Source organism: Ursus arctos, unplaced genomic scaffold, assembly GCF_023065955.2.
Source record: "Ursus arctos isolate Adak ecotype North America unplaced genomic scaffold, UrsArc2.0 scaffold_39, whole genome shotgun sequence".
NCBI classification, from domain to species: domain Eukaryota; kingdom Metazoa; phylum Chordata; class Mammalia; order Carnivora; family Ursidae; genus Ursus; species Ursus arctos.
Genome location: NW_026623055.1, coordinates 1,052,434 through 1,076,854, shown reverse-complemented (window position 1 = coordinate 1,076,854; position 24,421 = coordinate 1,052,434). Strand labels below are relative to the sequence as shown.

At 45.6% G+C, this 24,421-nt stretch overlaps 1 protein-coding gene across 1 annotated transcript; it reads right to left on the bottom strand.

The window, feature by feature from the left end:
• Nucleotides 1–361: 361 nt before the first annotated feature.
• Nucleotides 362–12,857, bottom strand: LOC130542589 (guanine nucleotide-binding protein G(olf) subunit alpha-like). Its single transcript, XM_057306483.1, has 5 exons — nucleotides 12,614–12,857; nucleotides 12,279–12,351; nucleotides 11,517–11,571; nucleotides 11,244–11,363; nucleotides 362–1,423 (listed from the first exon to the last, which is right to left on the bottom strand). The coding sequence occupies exons 1-5, from the start codon at nucleotides 12,753–12,755 to the stop codon at nucleotides 1,400–1,402; spliced, it is 414 nt and encodes a 137-aa protein (XP_057162466.1). The 5' UTR covers nucleotides 12,756–12,857; the 3' UTR covers nucleotides 362–1,399.
• Between the last annotated feature and the right edge of the window lie 11,564 nt (nucleotides 12,858–24,421).

The following is a 24,421-nucleotide window of genomic DNA, read 5'->3' as shown; positions in this document are numbered from 1 at the left end:
ATCAATAAATCCCACGTGCAAATACCTAAAGGTAGATGAACACATCCTTTTCAGGAAATGTAAGAACTTTGTTTTCATATTAGAGAAAATGACTGGGGCAGGCCTGGGGGCACAGTTGGTTGAGGGTCTGACTCTTGGTTTGGCTCTGCTCCTAATCCTAGGGTCCTGAGGGGCACCTGGGTGGCTCAGGCAGTTAAGCATCGGCCTTCAGCTCAGGTCATGATCTCAGGATCCTGAGCTCTAGCCCCCCACAGGGCACTGAGTGCAGAGTCTGCTTAAGACTCTCCCTCCCTCTCCCTCTGCCTCTCCCTGCTGTGCTCTCTCTCCCTCTCCCTCTACTCTCTCTCAAATCTATAAAGAGACTGACTGGGAGTGTTGGGGACAGAAAACACGGAGCCTGGGGTGAGAGCAGAAAGGAGAATGGGAAGGGTTGCAGGCAGCTGTGTGCTCTGCTCATTCTCTGGTCTAATTTCCAGGGAAAGTACAGCACCATCCTCTCCAGTGTTCTCTGAAATCCTGACATGGAGACGGAGTGGAGACCTGAAGAGGCAGAGGGAGAAACTGAAGCCTGAGGGACAGGGGAGCAGAGCGGAGAAGAGGAGGGAGTGGGGGGTGTTGTCAGGGAGAGTCTGTGGGATCTGGTCCAAGTTCATGTGTAGCTGGTTCAGAGAGAGGAGAGAGTCTCTGTGACCAGGGTTAGTGTCCATACATCAGCTGCAGATGCATCAGCAGTGACACGAGGTCACACTTCATGGAATAAGAGGGTGAAACTGATGTGTGGGTGAGTGTTCGCATTTTCACTGTGGAAACCGTGTTGATTCCTGTTCATCGTCTCCAGATTGAGGGTGATGGGCAGCTGGGCTCTGATATCTCATCTGTCTGTGTCTTCCTGCGATGTCCCCATTTCATCTCACATTATGGGCCTTACAGGAGTGTCTCTCTTTCCCTGATGAATGACAGATCCTCATGCAGAAGCGACCACCCTGCTGTGTCTGTCCATATAGTGTCTTCTGGACAGAGGCTCAGAAACAAGATTCTTGGGTCCAGAGGTTTCTGACCCACTTCGTCCTCGTCTGAGACACTGTGAGGAACGGGAGCTGCTCCCCCCGCCATGAGCCGTAGCCCAGAAACAGTCAGCCTCGTCCTCAGGCTGCAGCCCGGAGATGAGCAGAAGCCCTGCGTAGGCCGAGGTATCCTTGGATCCGGAGAAGCAGCTGGGAACCCCTGAGTCCTGGTGCTTATCTGAGTCTGAGGAGTAGTCCAGGAGATACCGGGGAGGGCTCCCTGGCAGCTGCTGGAACCAGTAAATGGAGGAGCCGCCAACACGGAAGCCACTGCTCAGGGTGCAGGCGAGAGTCTGACTGTTGTTCGTAGACGTGCAGACGGGAGCACAGCTGGGTCAGCACAGGCCGGGACAGGGAGTCTGCAGAAAGAGACACTCATGGGATACTGGAATGGGTCAAAGTAAATCTTGTCTAGACTCTGAACCATGGGGGTGATGCAGTCTAGTCCCTGAGGCCTGTTGTGCAGCAAGAGAGAAGCATGAGGACAGGAGTGCAGACAATTGTGACACAGACCCTGGTCCCCACAGGGGGTTGGGCTGCCTCAGGCCTCATTTTCCCCTCCAGCCTCTGCCCCAGGAGGGGCTGTCCAGGAAAATGAGGCCCGTCCAATGACTGTCCAGCCCCTCCCTGAGCCCTGGTGCTGGAGCTCAGCTCACACCCCACACTGAGGAGGATGCAGGTGGCTTTAGCCCTGGGGACAGCCCTGGGAGGAAGCACCTGCTGAGACCACACACAGGTCCCCTGGGGAGACTCTGCTAGGCCAGACGGGACACAGCTGCTGAGTCCCATCTGGGATCACTGTACCAGGTCCCAGACCCAGGCTCCTTTGAATTGTTCTCATTAATGAACTGCTTAGGGAGCAAGAGGCGGTCCCATCGCGCCACCTGCTGGCCAAATGCACACATGTCAGTCACCATGGCCCGAAGCCCTGAGAGTCCAGCTGGTGTCTGCACCTCACTAGGTCTGATATCCAGATACTATGGTTTTTTAGGTCGGCTGATGATATTGTTGAGTCTCCCTCTCAGAACCAGTCCTGGTCTATGAGAAGGTAAACACGTACATATATTATCTGAAAATTAGTAAGAGGAAAATCTCTTTTGCATGGAGATCAGAGACCAGTAGGGGGAGCTCTCAAGACCACAACTCCTCAAATGCAGACCCAGCAGGAGAAGACAGACCTTGCAAGTCTGCACTATGTTAGCTTCTCCCTTACTGCCTCAGGAAGAGAAAGACTTCCCCTTCCCTGGCAACAGCCCAGCCAATGAGAAATTGTCACAGCTCAACCAATGACATGCCGTTTTACCTAGAATTCCCCTTTCCTCCCTTAGATTTTGTCTTTCACAGCCCTTCCACACTCACCCTTTGCTCTACAAAAGAGCGCCCCTATCCTTTGTTCTCTGGACTTGCCGGTGGTTTTCCCATACTTTACCTGTCCTGGATTTCCATTTTGTACTTTTCTTGAATATAACCCATTATCACTGGGAAAATAAAAGGCACATTTGTTTTTAATGCTCAGAAAAACAAAAGAAGTAGCCAGTGACCCCCACAGGAGATTCCAGATAAACCTGAAGGACCCATATGTGCCACATCTGACGTGACACACCAGGGAAGAGTGGATGTGCTTTTGTTTGTTTGCGTGTTTGAATGTCCTATGAGGGGTCTTCAGGGCATCCGTATACATTGGACACTTTATAGGATCTAAAGATTCTCAGCGATATGTTCAAAAGATCACAATTGGGGGGGCGTTAAGATGGCGGAGGATTGGGGACCTCTTTTTCGGCCGGTCCCCCGAGTCGAGCTGGGTAGGTACCATACCATCCTGAATATCCACGGAATCAGCCTGAGACGCAGGAAGATACATCTGGATCTCTACAAATGAACATCTCCGGCGCTGAGTATTGAGGTATGAAGAGCGGAGCTGTGAAACCGCGCACAGATATCAGAAGATAAACGAAAGGGGGAGGGAGCCGCCACATTCGGTTACCGGGAAGCAGTAGCCAGCTACACGGGGGAGCGGGTGGACTCGCAGACCGGACCCGCGAGAGAGCAGACTGAGACCGTGAACCGGGGAACGCGTGCCACCAGACTGAAACGGAGCTGCGGTGTGCTCACTGGAACCAGACTAAGACTGGGAGCTCAGGGAATGCGTGGGGGCAGCTGGCGGCAGTGGAGGGCGGAGTTAGAAACACAAAGGACAGAGATGCGCTGGCTCTGGAAGTGAGGGCTGGGATGCCGGGTGTGGGGCGCACATCCCAGGATGCTACAGGGTTGAGCAGCACCAAAAGAAACAAAGTTAAAGTGGCCAGAACATCGGTGGAGAACGGTCTGCGATCCCTCTGAGACAGAGGCTGAGATTCGGCCACTACTGCTTTGACTCTCAGAAGAGGCACAGTAAACCTCCAGGGAGAGCCACCAGAGATCCAAAGCCTGGAAATTCGGGCTCACAGTGTGCCCATCCCCATCACCCCTCGCAGGGGACATGGAGACTCTACCCAAACAGGGTGTCGGCACGGCAGGCCCCTCCGCCAGAAGGCAGGCTGAAAAATCAAGAAGCCCACATCCCTAAGATCCATATAAAACAAGGGCACAAGGCCTGGGTCCCGGTCAATAATGTGGGCTCTGGGCAACTCCGCAACCACTCCTCATCAGAATGACGAGAAGGAGAAGTCCCCCCAAACAAAGAAAAGACAATGAGTCTGTGGCCTCTGCCACAGAACTAATGGATATGGATATAACCAAATTATCAGAAATGGAATTCAGAGTAACAATGGTCAAGATGAGGTGTAGACTTGAAAAAAGTATTAATGAAAATGTTAATGAGAATATAGAATCTCTAAGGGCAGAAATGAGAGCGAATCTGGCAGAAATCAAAAATTCTATGAGCCAAATGCAGTCAAAACTAGAGGCTCTGACGGCCAGGGTGAATGAGGCAGAAGAACATATCAGCCAATTGGAGGATGGGTTACAGGAAGAAAAAGCTAAAATAGAATGTGAACTCAAAAAATCCACGCTCAGGAATGTAGTTTACGGGAGATTACTGACTCAATGAAACATTCCAATGTCAGAATCATCAGCATCCCCAAGGGGGTAGAGAAAAACAGAGATCTAGAAGAGATATTTGAACAAATTGTAGCTGAAAACTTCCCTAACCTAGCAAGGGAAACAAATTTCCATGTCCAAGAGGCAGAGAGGACCCCTCCCAAGCTCAACCACAACAAAACTACACCACATCACGTCACATCACAGTGCAATTCGCAAATATTAGATCCAAGGATACACTATTGAAAGCGGCCAGGGCAAAGAAATTTCTCACCTACCAAGACAAAGTTATCAGAATTATGTCAGACCAGTCTACATAGACCTGGAATGAGAGAAAGGGTTGGGGAGGCATTTTTAAAGCTCTTTCAGAGAAAAACATGCAGCCAAGGATACTTTATCCAGAAAGGCTGTCATTCAGAATTGATGGAGAAATAAGGACCTTCCAGAATCCCCAGTCATTGACCAATTACATAACCACGAAAGCAGCCCTACAGGAGATATTAAGGGGGGTTCTATAAAGGTAAAAAGGACCCAAGAGTGATACAGAACAGAAAGTCACAATCGATAGAAACAAAGAATTTACTGGCAACATGGCATCATTAAAATCATATCTCTCAATAATCAGTCTCAATGTAAATGGCCTAAATGCTCCCATAAAATGTCACAGGGTTGCAGATTGGATAAAAAGACATGACCCATGCATTTGCTGTCTACAAGAGACTCATTTTGAACCTAAAGATACATTCAGACTGAAAGTAAAGGGATGGAATACCATCTTTCACGCTAATGGACCTCAAAAGGAAGCTCGGGTAGCAATTCTCATACTAGACAGTTGGGATTTTAAACTAAAGACTATAGTTAGAGACACAGAAGGGCACTATATTTTTCTTAAAGGATGTATCCAACAAGTGGATATGACAATTATAAATATATATCCCCCAGCAGGGGAGCAGCAAGATACACAAGCCAACTCTTAACCAGAATAAAGAGACGTATAGATAAAATACGCTAATAGTAGGGGACCGCAACACTCCACTATCAGAAATAGACAGAACACCCATGCAAAAAATCAGCAAAGAAACAAGGGCTTTGAATGCCATACTCTACGAGCTGGACCTCATAGATATATATAGAACACTACACCCCAGAACCAAAGAATACTCATTCTATTCTAATGCCCATGGAACATTCTCAAGAATAGACTATGTTTTGGGACACAAAACAGGTCTCAACCGATACCAAAAGACTGAAATTATTCCCTGCACATTCTCAGACCACAATGCTTAGAAAATGGAACTCAACCACAAGGAAAAATTTGGAAGAAACTCAAACACATAGAGAGTAAGAACCATCCTGCTCAGGAATGATTCAATAAACCAGGAAATCAAAAATCAATTTAAACAATTTATGGAGACCAACGAGAATGAAAACGCAATGGTCCAAAACCTATGGGATACTGCAAAGGCAGTCCTAAGGGGGAAATACATAGCCAGCCAAGCCTCACTCAAAAGAATAGAAAAATCTAAAATGCAGTTTTTATATTCTTACCTCAAGAAACTGGAACAACAACAGAGGGACAGATCTAATCCATGCACGAGGAAGCAGTTGACCAAGATTAGAGCAGAAATCAATGAATTAGAAACCAGGAGTACAGCAGAGCAGATCAACAGAACTAGAAGCAGGTTAAAATTGTGAGAATCAATAACATTGACAGACCACTGGCAAGACTTATCCAAAAGAATAGAGAAAGGACCCAAATTAATAAATTATGAATGAAAAAGGAGAGGTCACAACCAACAACAATGAAATTGGAAGGCTTATTAGAAACGTTTATCAAGAGATTTATGGCAATAAATTAAGCAATCTGGAAGAGATGGAGGCCTTCCTGGAAACCCATAACATGCAAAGACTGAAACAGGAAGAAATTGATTTTTTTAACAGGTCATTTAATTATGAAAAGATTGAGTCAGTGATAAACAACCTTCCAAAAAACAAAACTCCAGGCCCGGATGGTTTTCCTGGGGAATTCTACCAAACATTCAAAGAAAAAATAATTCCTATTCTCCTAAAGGTATTTAAAATTGGAAACAGAAGGAAAGCTACCAAACTCATTCTATGAGGCCAACATTACCTTGATCCCCAAATCAGGCAATGACCCCATCAAAAAGGAGAATTACAGACCAATTTCCCTAATGAACGTGGATGTCAAAATCTTCAACAAGATCCTGGCTAATAACTACTGGGTATTTACCCCAAAGATACAGACGTAGTGAAGAGAAGGGCCATATGCACCCCAATGTTCATAGCAGCAATGTCCACAATAGCTAAATCGTGGAAGGAGCCGAGATGCCCTTCAACAGATGACTGGATTAAGAAGTTGTGGTCCATATATACAATGGAATATTACTCAGCTATCAGAAAGAACGAGTTCTCAACATTTGCTACAACATGGACAGCACTGGAGGAGATAATGCTAAGTGAAATAAGTCAAGCAGAGAAAGACAACTATCATATGATTTCTCTCATCTATGGAACATAAGAACTAGGATGATCAGTAGGGGAAGAAAGGGATAAAGAAAGGGGGGGGTAATCAGAAGGGGGAATGAAACATGAGAGACTATGGACTATGAGAAACAAACTGAGGACTTCAGAGGGGAGGGGGGTGGGGGAATGGGATAGACCGGTGATGGGTAGTAAGGAGGGCACGTATTGCATGGTGCACTGGGTGTTATACACAACTAATGAATCATCGAGCCTTACATCGGAAACCGGGGACGTACTGTATGGTGACTAACATAATATAATAAAAAATCATTTAAAAAAAAAAAAAAGATCCTGGCTAATAGAATCCAACAGCACATTAAAAGGATTATCCATATTGACCAAGTGGGATTCATTCCTGGGATGCAAGGGTGGTTCAACATTCGCAAATCGATCGGTGTCTTAGACTTTATCCGGAAAGAAAAATTCAAAAATCATATGATTCTCTCAATAGAGGCAGAAAAAGCATTTGACAAAATACAGCATCCTTTCCTGATTAAAACCCTTCAGAATGTAGGGATAGAGGGTACATTCCTCAATCTCATAAAAACCATCTATGAAAAGCCTCGAGCAAATATCATTCTCAATGGGGAAAAGCTGGACGCCTTTCCCTTAAGATCAGGAACACGACAAGGATGCCCACTCTCGCCACTATTATTCAACATAGTACTAGAAGTCCTTGCAACAGCAATCAGACAACAAAAAGAGATAAAAGGTATCCAAATTGGCAAAGAAGAAGTCAACATGTCTCTCTTCACAGATGACATGATACTCTATATGGAAAACCCAAAAGAATACACTCCCAATGTATTAGAAGTGATAGAGCAATTCAGTAATGTGGCGGGACACAAAATCAATGCTCAGAAATCAGTTGCATTTCTATACACGAATAATGAGACTGAAGAAAGAGAAATTAGGGAATCCATCCCATTTACAATACCACCAAAAACCATACGTTATTTTGGAATTACCTTAACCAGAGATGTAAAGGACCTATATTCTAGAAACTATAAATCACTCTTGAAAGACATTGAGGAAGACACAAAAAGATGGAAAAATATTCCATGCTCATGGATCGGAAGAATTAACATAGTGAAAATATCCATGCTACCCAGAACAATGTACACTTTCAGTGCTATCCTGATCAAAATACCGAGGACATTTTTCAAAGAACTGGAACAAATAGTCCTTAAATTTGTTTGGAACCAGAAAAGGCCCCGAATCACCAAGGAACTATTGAAAACGAAAAACAAAGCTGGGGGCATCACAATGCCGGATTTCAAGCTGTACTACAAAGCTGTGATCACAAAGACAGCATGGTACTGGCACAAAAACAGACACATAGACCAATGGAACAGAATAGAGAGCCCAGAAATGGACCCTCGGCTCTTTGGGCAACTAATCTTTAATAAAGCAGGAAAAAACATCCAGAGGAAAAAAGACAGTCTCTTCAATAAATGGTGCTGGGAAAATTGGACAGCTACATACAAAAGAATGAAACTTGACCATTCTCACACCATACACAATGATCAAATCCAAATGGATGAAAGACCTCTATGTGAGACAGGAATCCATCAAAATCCTAGAGGAGAGCATAGGCAGCAACCTCTATGACATCAGCCACAGCAACCTTTTTCATGACACGTCTCCGAAGGCAAGAGAAACAAAAGATAAAATGAACTTATGGGACTTCATCAAGATAAAAAGCTTCTGCACAGCCAAGGAAACAGTCAGAAAAACTAAGAGGCAGCCCACGGAATGGGAGACTATATCTGCAAATGACACTACAGATAAAGGACTGGTATCCAAGATCTACAAAGAACTTCTTAAACTCAATACACGAGAAACAAATAAATCAAAAAATGGGCAGAAGATATGAACAGACACTTTTCCAATGAAGACATACAAATGGCTGAGAGACACATGAAAAAATGTTCAAAATCATTAGCCATCAGGGAAATTCAAATCAAAACCACAGTGAGATACCACCCTATGCCAGTTAGAATGGCAAAAATGGACAAGCAGGAAACAACAAATGTTGGAGAGGATGTGGAGAAAGGGGATCCCTCTTACATTGTTGGTGGGAATGCAAGTTGGTACAGCCACTCTGGAAAACAGTGTGGAGGTCCCTTAAAAAGTTAAAAATTGAGCTACCCTATGACCCAGCCATTGCACTACTGAGTGTTTAACCCCAAAGATACAGATGTAGTGAAAAGAAGGGCAATATGCACCCCAATGTTCATAGCAGCACTGTCCACAATAGCTATATCGTGGAAGGAGCCGAGATGCCCTTCAACAGATGACTGGATTGAGAAGTTGTGGTCCATATATACAATGGAATATTACTCAGCTATCAGAAAGAATGAATTCTCAACATTTTCTGCAGCCTGGACGGCACTGGAGGAGATAATGCTAAGTGAAATAAGTCAAGCAGAGAAAGATAATTATCATATGATTTCTCTCATCTATGGAACATAAGAACTAGGATGATCGGTAGGAGAAGGAAGGGATAAAGAAAGGGGGGTAATCAGAAGGGGGAATGATCCACGAGAGACTATGGACTATGAGAAACAAACTGAGGGCCTCAGAGGGGAGGGGGTGGGGGAATGGGATATGTTGGTGATGGGTATTAAGGAGGGCACGTATTGCATGGTGCACTGGGTGTTATACGCAACTAATGAATCATCGAACTTTACATCAGAAACCGGGGATGTACTGTATGGTGACTAACATAATATAATTTAAAAATTAAAAAAAATAAACTCTTGTGCAAAAAACAATGGATTCCAACTATTCTCACATAAATGTTCTTGTGTTGTCATTTCCCAAATTTCAGGAGAAAGAGAGAAACTGCATATTTCTAAGATCTCAGATCTCATGAAATTCTCATTAAAGCCCAGGATGGCACCAGGGGGCATGGAGAGGGTTGGGTAGAGAGCCAACTGGGTCTCCTGGGCCACACGTCCTGACCCACAGCACTTCTTGTCATTGTCATCCAGCAATTACGGGGGCCATTTTGCTTCCAGAAACAAAGTAATTCTATTGCATTGGGAGACCAATACGTATAAAAGGAGAGAAGATATGTGACGAACACCTCTCAATTCTAATTTCTCATTAGATGGTAAGAATAACTTTTTCCCCCCTAAATCAGAACCATATATGAGATGTTTTAGGATTACTTTCGGGCAATATGACAGGACAAATTTGAGAATCTAAGTACGTGTCTCTACGTGTGTAAATCTAAAGCTGAATGGGAATGCCACCTCTGATCTGAGCTAGGACCTTGAAGGTTGGGGTGACTTCTTCAATGCATACGATGTCACACAGTCCTGGGGGACACCCTATACTGGAGCTGGCTGAATCACTGCTTTAATCCTACCCTCCACGCCTCCACCTTGTCATCTCCTCTACCCCCTGCAAGCCATCCAGTTACAGACACAGTTCAGTAAGGAAGCCTGCCCGCTGCACCAGACACCCCAGCCCCCTTTTCTAGCCAGTTTGCCACCTCTGGCTCCTTCCTTTGAGAAAGTCCAGAGCTCTCACTGGCTACACTGGAATGCTTATCAGATGCAAAAATCACACGACAGGTTGCAAATAAAAGTTTTCAAAAAGGGTCATTCTTATCTGCCATCCTGCTACAAAGCCCCCACGACAAGGGTGCTCTGCCGTCGAGTCGGGGTGGGGGCGAGCAGGTGCACACTGCCCAGACTTCGGGCAGAGCAGGGCAGGGCCTGTCTATTTTATACCCCGCTTTCTGCATCACCTTCCTTTCAAAGAGAGGACTGTGAGAAAGAAAAATGTCTCAAGAGCACTGCGCCAGGCAATGAAACCTTTCAAATTCCGTTACTGTTGGGTATACACACACACACACACACACACACGCTCTTTTGGCACAACTGTAAGAAAAATGACTTTCTGAGAAATCTAACACATATATTTTCCTTTGACGCATGCTTAATCGAATGACCACATAACAATATTTTAAAGATACCTATATAGCCCAAACAAGAGAAAATTACTATTCATTTTACCGTCTCACATAAGCAATACCGTTATCCAAGGAATTAGGAAAGCAGCCATAAATACTGCAGATGTGAAGCAAACCACGTTTCTTCCTATCATAGAATAAATATTCAGAAGTGATCTATGTTATTTACAATGTGCATTCTCTTCTCACTTGAGCCATGGGATGTGCATCTTAAGAGTGAACTGAATTCTGTTCTACTATTCCCACGGAAGCAGTTACTTACCATAAATATTTCTCTCTGCTCATGTCATTTCTATTCTGTTATCTGCTTAATTGTTAATTTAGGAATACATGTAGGAAAAAGTACTATCAATATTTCTTAAAGGTAGGCTATCTTCCTGATTACCAACCTCACCAATACATTCATAAAAGCATTTCTTAGCCATTCTATTGTCTTCAGCATTTTTAAACCAATGTTAATATTTTGGTATGAAGGAAAGCATTTCTCTTAGGCAGGGGGCTAGATTCTGAAGTCAAAGATAAAATAATAATTAACATTGCTTCTCAAGCAATCTCATTAAAAATGGTTCTCTCTTTCACCATTTAAAATATTTCAAGAAGGATTTACTTACCTGGGAATATTCAAAGTCGGTGATAGGAGCTATACTCTTGATATAGTCTGATCGAAATTGGTTTTCTGGGTTGGCCAGTGGAACTGGAGGTATGATAGTACTCATCGCTGAAACAATTGTCTAAAATGGAATGAAGAAAAAATATGTGGATAAATACAACATTTAGGCTCCTCATAGGACAACTAGATATATATACTTTCTGTCTATACAGTTTTAGAGAGCAGAGTATTTAACCTTTCTACTAACCCAACATTTAAAAAAAAAAATCCTTACCACAATAGCATCTTTAACATTTTTCCTGATGTCCAGAATTTTCTGTTTCTTTTCCCTATATTAAAAGAGAATTATTATTAATTTAATTTACCTTTAGCACTGACTTGAATCAGTTGAGTGGGATTTTAAACTTCCAGCGGCAGCATGGGGCTAGACTGGTTTTCCTAGAGGTCAACACCAACCCCCAAGACAACAGCTGTGAAGTTTTTAACTGGGAGAGGAAAATGTACCTTTTTTCCCTAATCTGTATATGAAGCAAACTTGAATGCACACATTACAATGTGTGGTTTTAAACAACTACACAAGTTACACAAAGCATGGCAAGGTTGTTATGAATAATATTGCATATAAAAACTATACAGCTAAACTTGTAATTATATTTTATTTGAATTATCCATACGTTGATAGTTCTGAATTGAAATAGAGGCAGACCAAGGATATAGAGAAAAGTATATACTGACATATTGGTTAAGTCTGCTAAGTGCAGTACGGATAACACAGACCCATACCGCAAGAATACCTAATAAATCATATTTTGTTAAGGAAGTTATGCTATCTTTTCATCTGGACGCTACCAAAAGAAGGATTTGCCTAAATATACCAGATTCAACAACAGGCTTCTACCCCCCGCCCCAAAGGTCTACTCAATGATCAGATTAACTCTTCAGAGAAAGCACGTTTGGAAATGCTGAAGAGACGTGAAATGCAGTTTGGGAGCTTGCATGCAGTTTGGAAGCAAAAGCGAAATTGATCACTCCTTACTCAGGATTAAATCCATTGACATGCAGGATCCTCATTTGTTTGACAATAGTACTCTTCCCAGACTCGCCAGCCCCTGCAAACACAGAAAAAGAATGCTGTACTCCGTGGCCCAATACCGTTGCCATCTCTCCTGCCAACCCAGACAGTAATTACTCTACTCCAGCGTGGGCATTTTCCAGTACACGCCAGCTGGCGACTGGAGGAGCGGGTCCCGGTGGCTGGCGGCGGTGAGGGCGGCCCCCGCCCGGTCCTGCCCGCCCGGCCCCCGCGCTCGCCGCGCTCCGGGCTGTGCGCTCCGCTCCGGCCGGGAGCCGCCGCGCGCCCTCCGGCCTTACCCAGTAGCAGCAGGCGGTGAGTCGCTTTGTAAGCCAGACGCTCCTTCTGCAACTGCTTCTCGATCTTCTTGTTGGCCTCGCGTCGTTCTTTTTCATCGACGCCCTGGTCTTCTGCCGTCTTGCTGTTGCCCAAACACCCCATGCCTGCCCGCTTGGATGGACTTCAGGCAGAGTTAGGTATTTGCACAAAAAGCAATAGAGAGTTGTAGATGTGTGTGGATCCTGCGACGGCTTCTTTTCCTTGCCGCTGAAAGAGATGCTCTGGTCTCTCGGTGTTTGCCGATCAGAACAGGCATTCCTTCTCCCTCCCTCTGCCCACCGCAAACTCCCAACTAAAAAGGATGCGAGAAAGTCGCGCGGAGCCAAAGAAATGCTTTTTAAAAATACAGGTTTAGAATTTTCTGCTGGACAAACCGCACAGAATGAAGGGAGACGGGGGCCGAGAGCACCGGGCTCTGCTGGAGCCAGCCAGGGTGGCGCTGCGCCCGGAGCTCGCCCCTGGTCGCCGCGCCCGCACCGCCCGCGCCACACTTGGACCCACTCAGCCCCGCCCCCGCCTGCGCGGCCTGGGAAGCGCCCTGCGGGAGCGCGAGGATGTCCGGGCCCTGCCGGCTGCTGGCCGACAGCGGCGTGGCGGGACGGAGCGCGCCGCCCGGTCCCCTCAAGGCGACCGTGGGCACCTGCCGGCCCGCTCGCGCCCCGCGCTGCCTCCGCCGTCGGACGCGCGCCCCCTCCCGGTTCCTAGCGACCCCCGGGCCTCCGCGCGGCCGGGAAGGGAGCTGGCCTGCTCGCGGGGATCTCGCTGGGCCACTAGCGCTGTCAGTGCTGGAGGGGTCGGGAGCTGACCTCTACGAGCCCGGCCGCGTGCCTCTCTCGCACCCCGAGCCCGGGAGACTGGGTCTGGGCGTGCGCTCCCCGCCGATGCCTCGGACGCCTCCCTGCTCCCAGGCAGGCGAGGACTCGCGCAGGATCATGCATATTCTATCAGGGAGGAGGATCTGTAAGAGGCTCACCAGTCACACCGCCTTTGTTCCGTTCATTTTCTAGACTATTCCAGCGCACCCACGCCGCCGCCTCCCTTAGCCTCTTGTCTTTATCTCCAGCCCCCGTTTCTCCTTCGCAGTTCTCTGAACAGCTCTACTACTTTCCTAGGAGACACTATGGCCTCGAACTTTGTCATTGTAGCCGTGGAACCGAAGAGGATAGAGACCCGTCTGCGTTCTCATTCACGGTGCTGAGTGCGAGTTCCCTCGTTACTGCTACCACCAGCCCACAGAGACAGTCGGTCTGCAGCAGCTTTGCACTCGCATTCTAGGACTTGCAGGAAGGACGGCGTAAGAGGCGACCCGGCTGAGAAGCCCCGGACTGAGATCACTTCCCCGTGCGGTGCTGTTATGGCACGGTGATGGTCTCCAGGCTCTGGGGGCCCGCCGCCTTGCGCACTGATTCTTTTAGGTGGCCTTGTTCATTTGTCTTCAAGTGCCCCAGTTTCCTCTAAACCCACATTTCTCTCGCATTCAGCAAGGCCTGATCTTCTTTGTAGAGATCAAACAGCACCTGGCGGGGCTCCCCGCGCTCTGCTGCCCCATTACCTCTGTAGGTCGCACGCACCCCGGGGGCACAGCAGGCCCCACTTGTCAGTGTATCTCATTCAAACCCAACAGCACCTCCTAACATCTCAGACTCCTTGTTAGTGCCACCATTTTTTTCTCCTGCCCCCCCCTCCCGCCCCCAGCAGCCTAGAGTTAAAAAGGGAATCTGATTCTGACCTGTCCTTCCTCACCTCCTCTTCACACCTCAGCTCCCGGCAGCCTGGCTTTGGCCCACCTCCCTGCACTGAGAATATTCTCATTAGGGTCATCAGTGGCCTCCCAGGCACTAAACTTCATCCATGAACTTTGGTCTTTACTTTCTTTGACCTCTCCGTGGAGCTGGCACTGGCCCTCCTTGGCGACTGTCTTGTTCTTTGGCTTGCATTGCATGGTGGTTTTCATGGCCTGCTCACCCTCTGGCTGGTAGAGGTGCCCAGGACCCCACCCACCCTTTCTCCCCTCGCACACATTCCTGGTAGGGCTGACTGTATCCTCCATAGTCTGTGCACGCAGCTCTGACTACGGCCACATCCCATCTCCAGCCCCGCTCACCCTCTTGTCCCCTGCCACTCCCAAGCATATCTTCACTTCCATCTCCCTGAAGTAGATCCTCCGTTCTACCTGCCAAGGGCTGAGCTCATCCCCTACGCTTACCCCCACACCTCCAGCCCTTTCCTTTCTCTTCTCTCTCTGTGATAAGGGTCCCCAATTTTCCAAACCAGAACATGGGACTCATTCCTGACTCCGTCTCCTTCCTGCAAACCCAAACACTTACTGTGTCCCATGGAGTCTGTTTCCGAGCTACCAAATATCTCTTTCACGCTGTCTTCCACTACCATGGTCTTAGATCACTAATCTAATGTGGATTTCGGCAATGACCTTCTGCTCACTTAATCTAGAACCCCATGTCGCCACAGGGACAATACACATTTGCCGTGTCTGTCCCCACCACCTACAAGGCCTCCACCACGCTCCTTCAAGACCGGGTTGGTGTAAACTCTGTGGCCTCAGGTCTCAAGTGGCTCCCCTTCCCAGCCCTGCCCTGCCCCTCCTTCCAGCCGCGTGGACTTCATGAACGCCCTGGCTCGTCCGCTGGGTTCACATGCTGCTTCTGTCTGGAATACCTGGGATATCTTCTTCACTTGGCCATCTCCTAATTATCCTTCTAGCCTCACTACCCCCTCCACATTCAGTGTTAGGCCCCCTTCCCCATGCTCTATTGTCTCACCAGCTCCTTGCACCGTACCGGTGTATTTACAGCTTTTTCCAAAATCGGCTAGACCTTGGCCTCCATGAGAGCCGGGCCTGAGTCTGTCTTTTACACCCACTGCACCTGCGTCTAGTCCAGTGCCTGGCTGGGAGGAGCTGCCCCATGGATCTTTGTTGAATGGGTCACTGAATTCCTGAAAGCCAAAAGATAACCCCTGCTCAAAGGATGGGGTCTCATGAAAGGAGTTTTGTCATCAGATTTTAAGTTCAGGAAGCACTTGCCCAATTTGGTGCTGCACTGAAAATATCAATACTTTCTAAAAAACAAGAGCAGTAAATTATTCTTCTTGACATAGGCAGAAGCAAACATACAGTGCCATACTATACTCGGAGCTAGGTTCAAGGTTCTAGTTTTGTGGAAGGGGACTATTTATCACTGTTGCCAGGCCTTACACTTTGACCTCACACAAATGTTCACACATGGTAATATCAACCTGGCATGTACTGTGGGTAATGGGGGCAGTCAGGAGGCAAGAAAAGATATATAAAAATTGCATAGAATAGTGGGATGTTCATAAGGATTTGTCAGTTTTCTTAATGCCAAGATTTTTTTCCCCAAAGATTTTATTTATTTGAGAGAGTGAGAGAGAGACAGAGACAGAGACAGAGATAGTGAGAGACAGCAACCGGTGGGGAGGAGAGGGAGAAGCAGGCTCCCCACGGAGCAGGGAGTCCGATGTGGGACTCAATCCCAGGGTCCTGGGATCATGACCTGAGCCAAAGGCAGATGCTTAACCAATGGAACCAGCTACCCAGGTGTCCCTAAGGCCAAGATTTTTATAAACAGTTGGAAGAAAAAGTTTCAAAACAAATCCCATGAAAACTTATAAAGGGAGAATAAAGTTAGAACCCCAAGGCTACACTTTTAAGGAAGCCCAATAATTCAGTTACCCTAAAAATACAGCAGAAAGTTCCCACTTGTTCAGATCTAGGAATTAGGGGTGTCAAAAAACAAGACAATTGTTAATTATTATCAAGTTGCTTATGCTAAGCCCCCCACCACCAAACTGAGAATCAATTACAGTTTTGACTTTCCTAGAAATGAAATCTTAAACCTGTCAGTCTGGCATCACCTGACAAGCACAAGTTAGGTGATCTGCTTCATACACCCCTGTCATCCCCTAAGGAAAAGTAACCTTGCAATAACTAATCCGCTTTTGAACCTAGTATAATTTCCTTGTTTCTGCTCCCTGCTGGTTATGAAAATCTTTCATTCTGTGCAGCTCCTTGGAGCTCCTTTCTTTTAGTTAGATGGGCTGCTGCCTGACTCGAATCACGTTTTGTTCAAATAAACTCCTAACTATTTTAATATGCCTGAGTTTACCATGAAACGGGGTTAAAGATAAGTTTTTGTATTTGGAATGCTAATAAGATTTAGATGATCATATATAATGAATAACACACCCAAGAAGTTAATGTATCAACGCAGTAATAATATATTCAGTGTAAAATAGCTTCTCCTAGTTGTTCATTGATTGCTGGCCCTGTGCTAGTCCTTCCCATGGGATAATTTCTGTAGCATTTGCAATAACCCTAAAAGGAACTATTTTTTTTAAATTTTATTTATTCATTCGACAGAGGTAGAGACAGCCAGCGAGAGAGGGAACACAAGCAGGGGGAGTGGGAGAGGAAGAAGCAGGCTCATAGCGGAAGAGCCTGATGTGGGGCTCGATCCCATAACGCCGGGATCACGCCCTGAGCCAAGGCAGACGCTTAACCGCTGTTCCACCCAGGCGCCCCAGCCTAAAAGGAACTATTGTCGACATTTACTTTGCAGTAGCTTCGAGGGCCGAGTAAGGGATGTATCTGGGCTATAAACCCTTGTATCCTGGCTGTAATAGCCGCAATAAAGGACCTACAGTGTGTTCCGCGACACGCTGCCAAACATTCTAAAACAGAAAAGTAACGTCCGTATACAGTGATGCAACATTTTTTATGAGAAATGCAAAGCCAGTTTTACCCAGTCTGTTATCAGGTAGGAAATCAAGACACCTTCTCCAGCCGCCCCCCCCCCCCGCCCCGCCCCCCTTTAATCCGATCATCTGGCTTTTTCCTAGTCTGGTCTGGGAAATTAATCCTCATTCGTGTTTGAAACCATGGGATCAGAATCCCAGATCCCAGCTGGCTCACCTGCAGTGGCGGGAGCGGAGCTTTGGGGGCGCACCAAGAACAGCCTGGAGCCGCAGGCAGTGCAGGGCTCTGTTGCCAGGCAACGGCTGTGCGGCAGCATCGCCCTCACCCAGCGGCGCACACCCACCTGCGGAGAGCAAGGGCCGCCCTGCAGCTAGCTGCCTGCCCGCACGGGGGGCGGCGGCCGGCCAGGGGTGCGCCTGTGCCTGCCCAAGAGGGGAGGGGAGGCCATTGAGGAGAATGGGGAAGGCACAGAGTTTGGGGCAAAAGGACAAAGGTCACACGAAGTGGTGTCTTCCTCAGTCTGGTCGATATTGAAGACAAGGGTGTCTCAAGCGGTAGTGCATTTGGAAGTGTGATTATTTAAATTTCGTTTACAGTTAGTTTTGTGAATTTTCAATCATGATTTTAAGATTTGATTTTGTTTCAGACCCTCTGATTGAAGTTGGCACATGTTGGGGAAAAAACTACACCTGTTCTCTGGGGAGCTGGACTCAAGTCGGCGACAGCCATACGAACAGCATTTGTTTCTCCCTACAAGGAGGCTCCCTGTAGAAGTTCAATTAACAGTGAAGATGAAACATTCAAGGAACCTGTTTCGGTGTATGACAGGCCTCAATCATTATTTAAGAAAGGTATTAACTGGTTTTGTGGTGGCATTTTATACTTTCGAGGTGACTAAAGGTTAAAATGGCACTAAGATTTTCAGAACAGATATATCCAAAGTTTTAGAAGAAAAGGAACAAAATAGTCCAGGAAAGGTAACTAGGTCCTAATTCAATGCGAGAAACTACCGGCTGCAGCCAGTTTTGCAAACCTGAAGCTTCCAGAACGGCCATTGGCCCCCCGGGAGGGCGTTCACGCAGCCCTCGTGCTGCTCCGCGCCGCGTTAGACGACTTGCTTTTCTTTCTTAGTGACTTGGTGGAAACAACCTGTGCAAGATATTTTCCCTTCTTGGCAGTGGAACTCACTCCATGACCCAGTTACCATACACTTTAAAAATACTGGGGTAAAACGTCTTACATTTTTTTTATAGAAAATCCGGGGAACTTAATCCATTTACCCTCTCTGTACATAATACTCTGCAATCAAATACTTTAGAATTCATTGAAATGATTTGTCTTTTCTCCCCCTTACTCCTACAGCCGGGGTAATATTAAGTAGCTTTTGGAAGGGCCATCCATGAAAGGTAGTGATGCAGTCTTTATTTATTTTTTTAAGATTTCATTTATTCATTTGAGAGGTAGAGACAGCCAGCGAGAGAGGGAACACAAGCAGGCGGAGTGGAAGAGGAAGAGGCAGGCTCCCAGCGGAGGAGCCCGATGCGGGGCTCGATCCCAGAACACTGGGATCACGCCCTGAGCCAAAGGCAGACGGTTAACGACTGAGCCACCCAGGCGCCCCAAGTGATGCAGTCTTTTTAACTGACAACTTGAAAAACCAAAGCAGCAGATCAATAGGAAAGGGATGTTAACCATCTTTGACTCTGCCCTGTGTCCAGAAACCCAGGACTGAAATATCCTTATTGGAATCCACAACTCAGTGCCACAGACAGGAGTTTCATTATAGTAGAAAAACACCAGTTGAGAGACTACCGAATAAGCTAAAAGGAAACAAGAAAAATCCCAATAAGCAGAACGGGAGATCTGCAAACAGAATGAAACGATTATGGTTTTGCAGTTCAAAACAGCAGTGAGAGCCGCCAAATGGGTTACGAGACAGAGGCATCAGAAGGGCAGTCTGTGGACTGTGAGTGTACTGTGAGGGAAACCACACATCCGAGTGGAAGCCAATACACGTTTTCCAAACAAATCCAGGAAGGGGCTCAAGGACTGGAGGAGAAGAGAAAAGTAGCCTTCAAACCTTGAAGACTAGCACCCCTAGCTATTTAATCCCTATCTTCAACCTCAAATAGCCTAACAAAATATGGGACTATATCTGATTTTCAGACACCCGTTGTTTAATTCAGAGATTCGAATACTGATGTAACGTTGCAAAGATCGTCTAAACAGTTTCAAATATATTTCTTTCTTTACTAAGTAACAAACATCAGATATAAAATGTAGAGCTTGCACACAAATCCACCATATGTGAATAAAGTTTAAGTGTTTTTTCTTTCTTTTTGAAAAAGTTTTTATTTTAATTCCAGTAGTTAACATACAGTGTTATACTAGTTTCAGGTGGACAATATAGCGATTCAACACTTTCATATATCACCTGGTGCTCATCATGACAGGTGCGCTCCTTAGTCCCTGGAACCTGTTTCACCCATCCCCCAACACCCGCCCCCCAACATCAGTTTGTTCTCTATAGTTAGGAGTCTGTTTTCCGAATAAAGCTTAAATCATAAGGGATCTTTTGTGATAAAAAATAATTTTAGCACTTAGTTCTAGATGGCATGAGTTTTCTATTCCTCGGATAACTATATTCCCCAATATAATTTTTAAAAAGATTTATTTATTTATTTGACTGAGAGAGAGAGAACGAGAGCACAAGCAGGGGGAGCAGCAGGCAGAGGGAGAGGGAGGAGGAGGCTCCCCGAGGAGCAGGGAACCCGGCGCGGGGCTTGATCCCAGGACATCAGGATCATGACCTGACCCAAAGGCAGATGCCCAACCGACTGAGCCACCCAGGTGGCCCATATACATATATATATATATATATATATATATAATTTTTTTTTTTTTAGGATTCAATCTCATGCAATCTCCAGGGTTATAAGAATGTGTCCAATGATTAAAAGTTCTCTTCAAACCTGTTTTTTATCTGATTTGGAACAAAAAGAGACAAATGATTCGACATGCATTTTAAATGCTTACTGACATTCTCTCGGTGTCAGTGAGGCGCCCTCGTGCGAAGTCAGGTCTTCAGGAGGCATGGTGACATGAATCCTAGTTTTAACACACCGATTCGGGTTGGACTGCCTACTTACCTCACAACTGTTCTCATACTTTAAGCAAATCCAGCAACAATATTCTGTAAAGCAAGATAACTAAGAGAATCCAATTTTGTGTCTACACAACATAGATTCAGGGCATTGAACTCGTCTTTATTTCTCCCTATAGGCCATCATCTGGAGAGATGTACCACCGAAAGGGTAAGAAGACTCTGAGGCCAATTTTTTACCTTCTTTTTTTTTTTTTAAGATTTTATTTATTTATTCGACAGAGATAGAGACAGCCAGCGAGAGAGGGAACACAAGCAGGGGGAGTGGGAGAGGAAGAAGCAGGGTCATAGCGGAAGAGCCTGATGTGGGGCTCGATCCCATAACGCCGGGATCACGCCCTGAGCCGAAGGCAGACGCTTAACCGCTGTGCCACCCAGGCGCCCCAATTTTTTACCTTCTTGAGCAGTTGGGGAAATAAGACTAGCATACTTTTGTCATTCAGAGGGCAATGTGTGACCATATGCAGGAACCCAGAGCTGAAAGGTGTGGTAGGGCCCTGGGGGGATGGGAGGGTCCACAGGATTGGCAAAAGTTTCACCAAGGAGGAGGGACCCCAGGAGTGTCTTGAAAAAGGGGATTGGACGGGGTAGGGAGAAGGAGCGCACTTCAGGCAAGGAAGATCTGCGAAAGGAGAGGAAGTAGGTCACATACAGGAGGCAGAGGGACACCCAGCACACGCTGTGTCTCTGAGGGGCGCTGAACCCAGTGAGCCACAGGAAAATATAGATTCTTGGTATGGCAATTTTTCTTAAGGTAAAAGCTCTCCCACGGTTTGTGTAGCTTAGTGGTTAAGAGCATGGGTTGCTGAGCAAGAATGGCTGGCCTCAAATGCCTCTTCTGCTGAGTGATTCTGTTTCTTTCTCTGTAAATGGGAGAGGACAATGGCATTCACCTCATGGAGCTATGGCGAGAATGATAGGAATCAATTCATCTTATCACAGTGCCTGGCAAATAGCAAGCTCCCAATAAATATAGCAATTATTATCATTAAACTCTAACACATAATCCATTTAACTTCTCTGCATGAAGCAATGTGTTGTCCTCGAGGAGCTCCTGAGTTGTTTCTAGTAGGCAGGCACGCGAGCAGTGACGTATGGTACAGTCAACACGGATTTGTTGAGGGACTACCTATACTCAGCTGAGCAAAGTACTAGCAACTAGGGGGAACATGAAGGCAATGAGACATGTTGGAAATGGAAAAAAAAAAGCACAGGTGATGGATGAATGGATAAACAAAATGTGGTCTACGTGTATGATAAAATAGTATTCTGCTTTAAAAAGGAAGGACATTTGGGGTGCCGGGTGACTCAGTCGGTTAGGCGTCTGACTCTTGATTTTGGCTCGGGTCATGATCTCAGGGTCATGAGATCGAGCCCCACATGGGGCTCTGTTCTGATCAAGGAGTCTGCTTGAGGATTCTCTCCCTCTCCCTCTCCCTCTGCACCTCTCCCCCACCCCTGCTTACATGTACTCTCTCTCTTTAAAAAAATAAATAAATAAATAAAAAGCAAGGACATTCTAAAATAAACATGGATAAACCTTGAGGACATTATGCTAAGTGAAAAAAGCCAGTCACAAAAGGACATTTACTGTATGACCCCACTTCTGTGAGGGACCTCGGGCAGTCAGATTCCTAGAGACAGAAAGTAGAATGGTGGTGGCCTGGGGCTGGGGAAGGGAGAATGGGGAGTTAGTGTTGAATGGGCACAGACTTTCTGTTTGGGAAGTTGAAAAAGTTCTGCAGGTGGGTGGAGGCAGTGGCCGCACGAAATGGGAATGCCCTTGAAGTTACAGAACTGTACCCTTAAAAATGGTGAATATGGTAAATTTTATGTTATGTGTATTTTGCCACAAGAAAAACAAGAAAAAATTCACATGTAGAATCTTCATCATGACAATTGTGGGAGTGAGAGATCTTTCTTTATTGTGATTTCAGGATATTTGTTTTGACTTTTCGGATTATAGTTAAGGGACTTCAAGCCCTTTAGAAATATTTGCTGCAATTATAGTTTCTTACCAGCAGGTGGCAATGTAGAGCTGGAAGGATGCTTAATAGTGGTGCATTTACGTTCATTCGTTCACCGTTAAGTATTCTTTTGAAAGCCTACGCACACAAAGCCTTGAGATTTTAAGGATTAATTAGACATTATCTGCCATCTCAAGCAGTTTACTAGTCTAGTAGAGAGGGACAGACATGGAACCAAGTAAATGCGATAAAGTTCTCTGAATTCTGTAGAGATTACTGCGGGAACCCATAGGGTGTGCGTGGTCAATTATAAAAGGGAAGAAAAAATATCATTTCCTTTCCTGGAGAAATGCATGCTTAACTTGGCTAGTCACCTTTCATCTTAATTTTAAAAACACGCTGGAAGGTGCTTTATGTCTAGCATCTCATCTGATCTTCACAGCAACCTATAGGATCACATTATTAGCCACCTTTTGCAGATAAGGCTGTTGGCCTGAAGGCCCCCCAGGGTCCTGAAAGGGGTGGAGCACCCGTCTGATCGCAAAGCCTGCGCCTTTTCCAGAAGGAACTCTCCAGCCTTTACAGATTGAAAAAAATCACACCATTCTTCTTCCACTAATTCCAAAAGGAAAAAATCAAACAAGCCCACTTCCTTTCTAGCTCACTTAGGCAGATTAATCTGCATATAATGACTGATGAATTAATTAACTCTTTGCCCAGTTGCCTTAGCAACTGGTTTCTTTTAGAATTTGGCTTGGTTACAGAGTTTAAAGCAACAGCATTCCTTTGACAACAGTCAAATTGTATATGAAATTAAATGGAACATAGACACATTTTACCACAGGTGGGAACTATGTAGCTTTCTCAGAAAAGTTGGAATGGCTCTTCCTACAGCTTGCAGGGCTGCTGGCAAAGAACAAGGGAGATAGAACCTAATATTTGTCTATCTTTGCCATTATGTAATTTTTTTACATCTGTCATTAAGTAGGAACGTTTCAACAGATTTAAACTATAAATAAATGAAAGACTGACATTCAAAAGGGGAGTCTTTGCAGATAAATCTCAATCTGATTTAGATGTATTATAGGATTGAACAATTACAGAAATATGTTAATGTTGTTATTGACAGCCAGGATTTTCAGAGAGGAAGAATGATGTACAAATACAGAATGAGGGAAGGCAAGGGAGAGCCTGTGAGGATGACCTGGATTGCAGTGGCCGTTGTGAAATCATGCTTTCCAAAATATATATGTATATGTTGATGGTATGGGCATGTATGTGTGTACATTTCTATGCTGTGTACACATATATGTATATATACTTGACCTTGAACAATGCAAGGTTAGGGTGTCGACCCCCTGCACAGTCGAAAATCTGCGTTTAACTTTTAACTCTTCAAAAACTTAACTATAGGGGCTCCTGGGTGTCTTAGTTGGTTAAGCGTCTGCCTCCGGCTCAGGTCATGATCTCAGGGTCCTGGGATTGAGCTTCGTATCGGGCTCCCTTCTCAGCGGACAGTCTGCTTCTCCCTCTCCCTCTGGCCCCTCAAATAAATAAATAAAATCTTAAACAAACAAACAAACAAACAGAAAAACCCAAAACTTAACTGCTAGTGGCCTACCGTTGACCAGAAGGCTTACTGTTAACATAAACAATTGATTAGATATGTATTTTTGCATGTTATATGTATTCTATACTGTATTCTTATAATAAAGAAGCTAGAGAAAAGAAAATGTTATTAAGAAAATCATGAGGAAGAGAAAATATATTTATAGTATTGTACTGTATTGAAAACCCCCCCCCCGCATATAGATGGATTTGTGCAGTATGAATTTGAGTTGTTCAAGGGTCAAGGGTACATGCCTACATTTCTTCATTTGGTCTGTTGGAAAGGCCAAGAAGT